This window comes from Impatiens glandulifera, chromosome 9 (genome assembly GCF_907164915.1).
Source record: "Impatiens glandulifera chromosome 9, dImpGla2.1, whole genome shotgun sequence".
NCBI classification, from domain to species: domain Eukaryota; kingdom Viridiplantae; phylum Streptophyta; class Magnoliopsida; order Ericales; family Balsaminaceae; genus Impatiens; species Impatiens glandulifera.
Genome location: NC_061870.1, coordinates 20778450 through 20787441, shown reverse-complemented (window position 1 = coordinate 20787441; position 8992 = coordinate 20778450). Strand labels below are relative to the sequence as shown.

Genomic DNA, 8992 nt, shown 5'->3' with positions numbered 1-8992 from the left:
TTCATAAAACATTGATTCATTCATTTGATATCCCATGATCAAGAACAACCAAACCCTAAAAACATTAATTCAGAACCACCATAAAAACACCACCACCAGTAGACAGCAACAAACTTAGACATGCAAAAACAAAAAGATAAAAAGGGATTCATCAGAAGTGACTAATCACTTCATCTTCTTCCCCATAACACACTAGACCATCTTTTGGAGATCAACAAAGAACCCAAAAACCAGAAGACCAAAACACAAACAACAAACATTAAAACATCATTATTATAAAACCTAAGGTGGTGTTTTCCGATTCAAAACAGTTCTTCAACGAGCCCCAGTTGGACATTCCCTTGCGAAATGTCCATTCTCCCCACAATTATAACAACCACCACCACCACCTCCTCCACCGCCGCCACCACCACTTCCACCGCCGCCGCCCTGGAAACAGTCCCTAGCCATATGACCAGACTCACCACACTTGAAACAACCATTACCACCTCCCCCACCACTACCACCGCCATACCCACCACCACCGCCATACCCACCACCGCCACTGTACCCATCTCCGCCTCTACTTCCATACCCACCTCCACCGCCACCTCTGCCTCCATACCCACCACCACCGCCTCCACGGCCACCGCCACCGCCACCACGACCACCACCCTGAACAGATTCCCCGTTGGGACCAGTAACATCAACGGCCTTAGTACGACCATCATCGCCGGAATTGACCTTATATTCAACGGTCTCTCCTTCAGCTAGACTACGGAAACCATCGGTTTTGATCGAGGACTGATGAACGAACAAGTCATCAGTTCCGTCGTCAGGAGTGATGAATCCGAAACCCTTTTGATCGTTGAACCACTTGACGGTGCCGGTCTTTCGGTTATCGTTTTCCTCAGCCATCTAATCGTCTTCTTCCTCACTGTGAACAGTTTTGTTTTAGAGCTTTAAAGAGAGAGAGAGAGAGAGAGAGAGAGAGAGAGAGAGAAACCCTAATACTTTTTCCAGAACACGCGAATATTGCAGAAGAGAGGACTACATTATATATACACCAAAAATGGTTGTGGTTTCAGACTCAAACGTCATCAATTTAATGCTTTTCATTTAGTTTTCTTTGGTAATTGTTATGTTAACTTAATTATATTTTATTCATTAATTTTTTTAGATAAAAGATAATTTATTCAAATAGTGGTGTTAATTTTGGGAGAGGGTTATATTTTTTGGAAAAGAAAAAGTTACAGAATAATATTTTTTAATGATTTTAGAATATAAGATATTTTAGTTATTAAATGGAAATATTTGATTAATAAGAGACAAAATGGAATGAAATGATGTGATTATGGTTGAATCGTTAAAAAAAAAAAATCTCAAACAAAACAAATCTTCATTAGGAATAAGTTAATCCTTGCATATAAAATAATATGACAAAATATTAAACAATGAAACCAAAATCTAAATGTTAAATAAGATGAACAAATTAATAAATATGATACAATAGTATTGTACACTTTCGGTAAAAAAATAAAATAAAACACATATTATTAAATTAATTAAAAGAATAATCGAAGACTAAATGATAAAAAATATATAATTTAATTTGTATGAAAAGCATTGTGAATTTAAAATACGCTTTCAGAATTAGGGGAGGTTAAATTTGTAAGTTATAATTTTATATAATAGGTTAACGCAAAAAATTATAATTAAATATATTTTACGTTTAAACAAAATTTTCTATATACAAATTAGATAATAAACTAAGTATAAGTTGAATCAAACCTATTATACAAGTTTGTTAATTTAATAAAAAAAATAATCACATTATTAAATTATTTTTACTTCAAAATATATATAGCATTATTCAATGTTTTAAATAGTTTGAATAAGATAACAATAAATGTTTTTGAAATATATATTTTTTTATATTTTGTTAAATATTTTTTCATATTATGAGTTAATATTATAAATAATGTTTATTAAATGATATTAAAATTTTGCAAAATGGAATTAATTTTGCTAGCATCATATGGAGAAAACCGAGGTCACCACATTTAATGAGATGAAACCATTGGCGGGCTCTCAAAAGACTCATTTATAAACAGTAATAAATATACTGTAATTAATTTGGTCAATTTGCATGCCCAGAGTGGTAAATGGGCTTCTTTAATTCACAAAATATTAAAATATTAAATTTTGTATTTTGATGAATTATTAATTTTAAAAAAAAAATACTAAGAGTTTATTTAATCTTGGATATGTTTGGAGATTTTATCGGAGTTTTGGATAATATCTTAATTTTTTTTTTAAATGTTTTTTTTTGAACTTTAATGATTATTCTACCCTCTAAATATGTAATAAAAATATTAGAGAGAAGAAATTAAATAAAGAGTGTTTTATTATATTTTAGATCAAATGAGTAATTAAATAAATAAAGTAAGTTAAGAAAAATATTGAATTTAGAGTTAAATAAAAATAAAATATGTAACAACTTTCATAATAATAATTTTTATTTTTATTTTTATTTAAATTTTAAAAAAGAAAATATTTTATTGTCTACTAATTTGATCTTTCTGATAATAATAACTAATTAAGTTTACATGATTGTAACCCTATCAATAATTAAGTTTCTTCTTCTCCTTTTATTTTCTTTAGTGAACCCAAAAGGCTTCAATTCAAGGCCCAGACCAAACTGAAGACGGGCCTAGTTAGGCTTCTATAACACAAGGCCTTGTTTAAATATTCGGTTATTAAGTTATTGATCTTTTTTTTTATATATTTGGATTGAATAATATATTTTAAAATATAATTTTAGTTTTATTTAATTGTGAGATCACTAATAAATATATTTTCAAACCATTTTTTTTTGTCAAGATTCAAAAATAAATTAAAATTGAGTGATTCAATGTTTGGATAAGAGTGTATTAACTATTAATTATTAAAGAAACGTCTAACACGAATTTATAGTTTGTTTCTCAAGTTTAATTCTAAGTTATTCATTTTTTATAACATAATAAATGATAGAACATGAAAGGTCTTGTGAAAAAACAGTAGGGTGACACTTTTGCCTAACAAACCAACATGGACACCAGGACTGAAAAAAAAAATAAAAAAAATGAGAAAATCGATAACCAAACCGGTAACCTAACGGTCTAGCTGGTAGTTTTTTCTTTATTTATCACAGAGGATAATTTTCAGTTCATACACTATTTACATGCAATTATTGACATTATTAAACGCATTAACCGGTCTTAATAATTGACTCTGACAGAATTTCCCGCTTTCGTTAAAGTCACATTTTCGTTAAAGTCACATGGTAGACCAAAGCTACACTCATAACTACAGAAACTTATTATCGATATTGAGTGTAGGGACACCTCAACCATCATCGATTCTAGCGGTTCCGGTTAACCGGTTTAAACGTTTTGGTTTTCGGTTAAACTATTTTTCTACCGGTTTAATCGGTAATAATTTAATTATCTACTTATATATTTACATTATTATTTTTTATAAATATTAGATATATTGTAATATTTAATAATATACATTAGTTATTTTTTTTAAATATTAGAGATATTATAATATTTAATAATATACATTATTTTTTTTTAAAATATTAGATATATTATAATATTTAATAATATATATATATATATATATATATGAATAAGGGAAAGGACGCAACAAATATTTTTGAATAAAAATAGAGTTTGTGTCTTAGTTTTTTTTAATATTTAATTTAATTCGTGTTTTTGTTTAATTCTTTTTTAACGCTCCCATAAATGTGGACTTATCTAATTGATGAAATTCATTTAATAAATTTAATATTTATTTTAAAAAAAAAAAATTACAAGTTTTTAGTTAACCGATCGAAACCGATAGAACAAAATTCGGTAAAAGTGATACCAATAACGGTCGGTTAACCAATTTGTAATACAAAAGGCTTAACGAGAACCAACTATTTAATAGATTAATCGGTTAACCGACTCTTTGAACACCCTATTTTGATTTTGATCATTTTCTTTTAACTTGGGTGTAGATGCTCTCAACACTTACATTTTCTGGTGTAAAAGAGATTTTACCTCGCGTGTCGAAATTTTTGACATTTGACACTTTTAGACATGAACGCTTCTTGACGTAAAAAGAGATTAAACACTTATAAGTGAGCGTTTTTTCGCATGGAAAATGATTTTGATGCAAATGAATGTTTATTGATGACATGGTACAAGGTCATGATTATGGATGATAAAGAATGGGAGCGAATTTATTATCTCCATTTCGTTCAACTTCACATATTTTCTTTTACTATCATTCTCGTCTTGTTTGTTTCAGAGAATCTCTGCGAGACACCATGTATATTGTATTCTATTGTATTAATCTCTAGTATTAAAAAAGTTTACCATACAATTTTTGCTTCACCCTCAAACATTTTCAAAACATAGTATTTTTTTATGACTACCTCAACTAATCAAAACATAGTATAACTTTAATATTTCATATTTTATTCAGAGTTTTTCACTTATGATTTAAGTTCACTACTTGTCCCACCTACAAGCTATTAACACTTTGTGACATTTTACAAATTTATAGATTGCTCAAGGGTTGGAGCACCAAACATAGTACATGGAAAAGACAATATAGTAACTTCATAGAGAATAATAGCTCATTGGAGTATAACATTATTACATAAATTGATAATTGCTTTAGAAACGAATATATGAAGAATAATACCTAATATCGAGATGAAATCGAATCTTCTACTTAGTACGAGTAATTTGAACTCTCTACAGTGCGATTACTGGAATTGAATGGAGATCGAGGGTTTGGAGGGAAATTTGACCAGATGATCCTAGTAATTACATAAATTTGAAAATAGCTAGAGTAGGATAAAGTTGGTAAAAATGACCTTTTCGACATGTCTAAAGACAAAAATACCTCTTCGCGTCACGCGATGCAGCATCGCGTGACGCAAAGGGATGACCTGATAATGTTTGAAGAATAATACCTAATACCGAGATGAAATCGAATCTTCTACTTAGTACGAGTAATTTGAACTCTCTACCGTGCGATAACTGGAATGAAGATCGAGGGTTTGGAGGGAAATTTGACCAAATGATAATAATTACATAATTTTGAAAAATAGCCAGAGTAGGATAAAGTTGGTAAAAATGACCTTTTCGGCATGTCTAAAGACAAAAATACGGGATGACCTGATAATGTTTGAAGAATAATACTTAATACCGAGATGAAATCGAATCTTCTACTTAGTACGAGTAATTTGAACTTTCTACAATGTGATTACTGGAATGGAGATCGAGGGTTTGGAGGGAAATTTGACCAAATGATCCTAATAATTACATAATTTTGAAAAATAGCTAGAGTAGGATAAAGTTGGTAAAAATGACCTTTTCGGCATGTCTAAAGACAAAATACATCTTTGCGTCACGCGATGCAGCATCACGTGACGCAAAGGGATGACCTGATAATGTTTGCAAATATGACTTCATGTGACGCGATAATGTTTGCAAAAATGACCTCACAGCATAACGCGAGACGCGAAGGAGTATTTTCGTCCGTAAAGGTCTGTTTGCAAACTTTATTAAGACCTAGTTATTTTCCAAAATGATGTCATTATTAGGGTCATTTTGTCAAAATTTCTGGTTAGAAAAGTGAAGATAATGATTTAGATTATTCACGATTTTTCGCCTAATAATCGGAAATCATCGACCGCTAGAAGGAAATAGAGAGAGAAAAATAAAATGAAAGAAATTAGAGTTTCTTAAATTAATAATATTAAATTTTTAAATAATATAATTTTTTTCAAATGATATATAGAATTTGTTGTGAAATTTTGAATAGAAAATATATTTTGTTACAAAATTTAAATTTGTTAATATTTAAAAACGTACTAATTTTTTTTATTGAATAATTATGTACTCTCTTGTATATGAATTAATTATATATTATTTTAATTTTTTTTAATATTAACCTAAAAATATTTATTTAGGTAAACTTTTACGATTTTGGATAAAATCTGAATTTTATGAATACAAAACATCTCGATTTTAACCGTTTGGTATGAACATTTCTATAATATTGAAAATAAAATAAAAAAGAGCTAAAACTATTGATATATTTGATTTTAGGGCGTCTCTAATGGAACGCATTCCCATTTTCTCCTCTAAGCAGCCGACAAACATAGCGCCCAAATAAGAATATACTCCCTCTTTAAATAAAAAAAAAACGCATATATTCGTCGTTTCTGTTCATTCCTGCACATTTTTTTTTTATAAATTTGTAAATGAGCACTTCAAACATATAAACTGTTTAATTTAAATATTAAATTTATTTATATAAATTATTTGAAACATTTCATTTTAGTTTTTTAGTCTTTTAATTTTAAAATAAAAATTATAATATTTTTTAAATGCATAATTAAATCATTAAAATTGTATTATATTTGAAATTTTATTTATTTTATTTTATATTTTTACGTTATATTTTATAACTTAAATTTTAATATAATATGTTTGTTTATATAAATATTATTGAATTATTGGGTTTTATATGAATTATTGATATATAATTAATTTTATTTTATTTTTATTTTATTTTATTAAAAGTATAAAAAAAGATTAAAATTAAATATGTAAAATTGATAAATATATAAATAATATTAATAAAATAAAAAAGTTAATGTAAGGAAGGAATATTTTAAGAATATTCATTTGAGTTTTGGAAATGAATTTTAGGGTTGGAGATGAATTAATGTTTGATATGATGTTTATGTATTTTGAGTTTAAAAATGGGTTTGTGAGTTGGAGAGAGTCTTATTAGTGTTCTTTCTAGAGGAATCGAGAACTAGATAAAAATTGACTTAGATAAAAATAAAAATAAAAATAAAATAAAATAAACTGTGTTTGAATTATAATTTTGTTGCTTAACAACAATATAATTTATTATGACATTTATTATTTACTATAAAATTTAGTTCGGGCTCAGTCCATTAATGGACCTAAGCCCATATATATACTTAAATTATTACTTTCTAATCCCTTTATTTGTCTCTATCAGGCTTCTTTTGTTGATTTCTGATATCTTAATTATATATATATATATATATATATATATATATATATATATATATATATATATATATATATATATATATATATATATTTATTGTAATTTTGTTTTTAATTTAAAAAGTTAGCAAGTCACTTCAATTTAACATTATTTTTATAGTGAAAATCAAATAATAAATATTTATCCTTTAGTCAAACTATATCCACATCATTTGATCACACTCGATTTAATAAAGTAAAACAAACTATATGCTTCTTATTACTTATTGCATTTAACAACAAACATCAACCTTGACATAAAAAATGTGACAATCGCTCAATAGTGAAGAACGACGACATGGTACTCCACAATTGCATTAAATGCCGTCGCATTAACCCAATACGTCTTTGCGGTTGCAATTCCTCTCGCCAATCGAAAAATACCCGACCCTCCAACAATCGACATTTCACGATAAGTATGAAAGATTGGGTTACGTCCCAAAATGCTCAAAGTGCTACCGTTATAAGGTCCAGATGTGAATACATAGTTGAGAGTCATAAGAAAACTTACCTCATCAAAATCAGACGATACAAAGATTCCTTGGGCTCGGCCCAATTGCTCGGAGTTGATATCTGGCCCAACCGTCAACGGATCGTTCATTACGTACACCTCCCCGAATCTGGATGGAGATTTGTCGGTGAAAGTGGCTTGGGCCACTTTTGTCGCCGTTATGTTTTGTCCCGTGATTGTGTCGTGAAAATAGAAATGAAGTTTAGTCGTTTTTTCTTTCTTGTACTTGAGATTGTCGAACCATGCTTCCACAGCTTCTGGATCTTCAGCGACGGATTTAACCGTCGGTAAAGCCATCATTATTATGGAGTAAAGAATCACCATAACCATAGTGCTCAAGTATTTTCCCATCTCTATTTTTAATTTCAATCTCAAGCTCTATGTTTTCAGGCGCAGCATACACACATATATATATACATGAATCATAGAGATTATTTTTTTTTTTTATTAATGTCACATGTATTATTATATCATAATTATTGCGTTGACTTAATTAGGCAAATTATAGTAGTTAGTATCATGTCACTAAGAGCTTGTTTGATGTCACTAAGAGCTTGTTTGATGTTGGGTTATTTGAAATTTTATTGATTTAAAAAAGTATTATTTGATGAAAATATAATTGATTTGAATTTTTAATTAATTAAATTATTATAATATTTTTTTGGTATTTAAACTCAAATTTTATAAAATAAAATAAAAATAAAAATATTTTATATTTTGGTTGATAAATTAAGTAATTAAATAGTTGGAAATAAATTAATTATACATATTTTGAAGCTTTAAAAATCTAATCATTATGTATTAGGGCTTATTTTTGGTTATTTGGGGGTTTTAATGGATTTTTTTAAAATCTGGTTAATGGAAAAATAAATTATATAGTCTTTCGCCGTAAGTCATTAAATCGGTGTCGAAATCACTATTAATCAAAGAAAGCGTGATCGGCACAAGCGACACGACACAAGCGACACGATAGGTACATGTGGCACGACACGATTGGCATGGGCGACCCAGTATTGTCTTGCGTCGTTCCTTAAGTGTTGCTAGTCTAGGGTTTCTTGTGTTTTTGTAAGCGCCGTTGAAAATTGCTCTCGATTGCGGTTTATCTGTGATCATCTCTTAGAGTTTTTACAATTACTCTATTCTATTACTCTGTTTATGCTATTATAGGGAAAGGGAAAAACAAAAATAATAAATCTAAAGAAGTCAAGGAGTTTGTAATAGAAGGAATTAATGAAGTAACAATCAAAAAATTGAAAAAATTGTTGAAGAAGTTTGCAAAGAACAACATGATAACAACACATGTAAGCAATCTACTCCGACTGCTGCTGAAAAAATTTATGTAGAAAATAATGCAGGAAAACAGGGGGAT

General features: G+C 28.6%; 2 protein-coding genes across 2 annotated transcripts; both read right to left on the bottom strand.

Moving 5' to 3' along the window:
- Positions 1-996, bottom strand: LOC124916539 (glycine-rich protein 2-like). The gene has a single exon (XM_047457271.1). It carries the CDS (start codon positions 895-897, stop codon positions 316-318), a length of 582 nt encoding a protein of 193 aa, XP_047313227.1. The 5' UTR covers positions 898-996; the 3' UTR covers positions 1-315.
- A 6393-nt stretch (positions 997-7389) lies between these two features.
- Positions 7390-7984, bottom strand: LOC124915981 (dirigent protein 22-like). Its single transcript, XM_047456720.1, has one exon. The coding sequence runs from the start codon at positions 7972-7974 to the stop codon at positions 7390-7392; it is 585 nt and encodes a 194-aa protein (XP_047312676.1). The 5' UTR covers positions 7975-7984.
- Positions 7985-8992: the final 1008 nt, after the last annotated feature.

Coding starts and splice junctions, on each gene's coding strand:
- LOC124916539 (XM_047457271.1), bottom strand. CDS start 897: ATGGCTGAGGAAAACGATAACCGAAAGACCGGCACCGTCAAGTGGTTC.
- LOC124915981 (XM_047456720.1), bottom strand. CDS start 7,974: ATGGGAAAATACTTGAGCACTATGGTTATGGTGATTCTTTACTCCATA.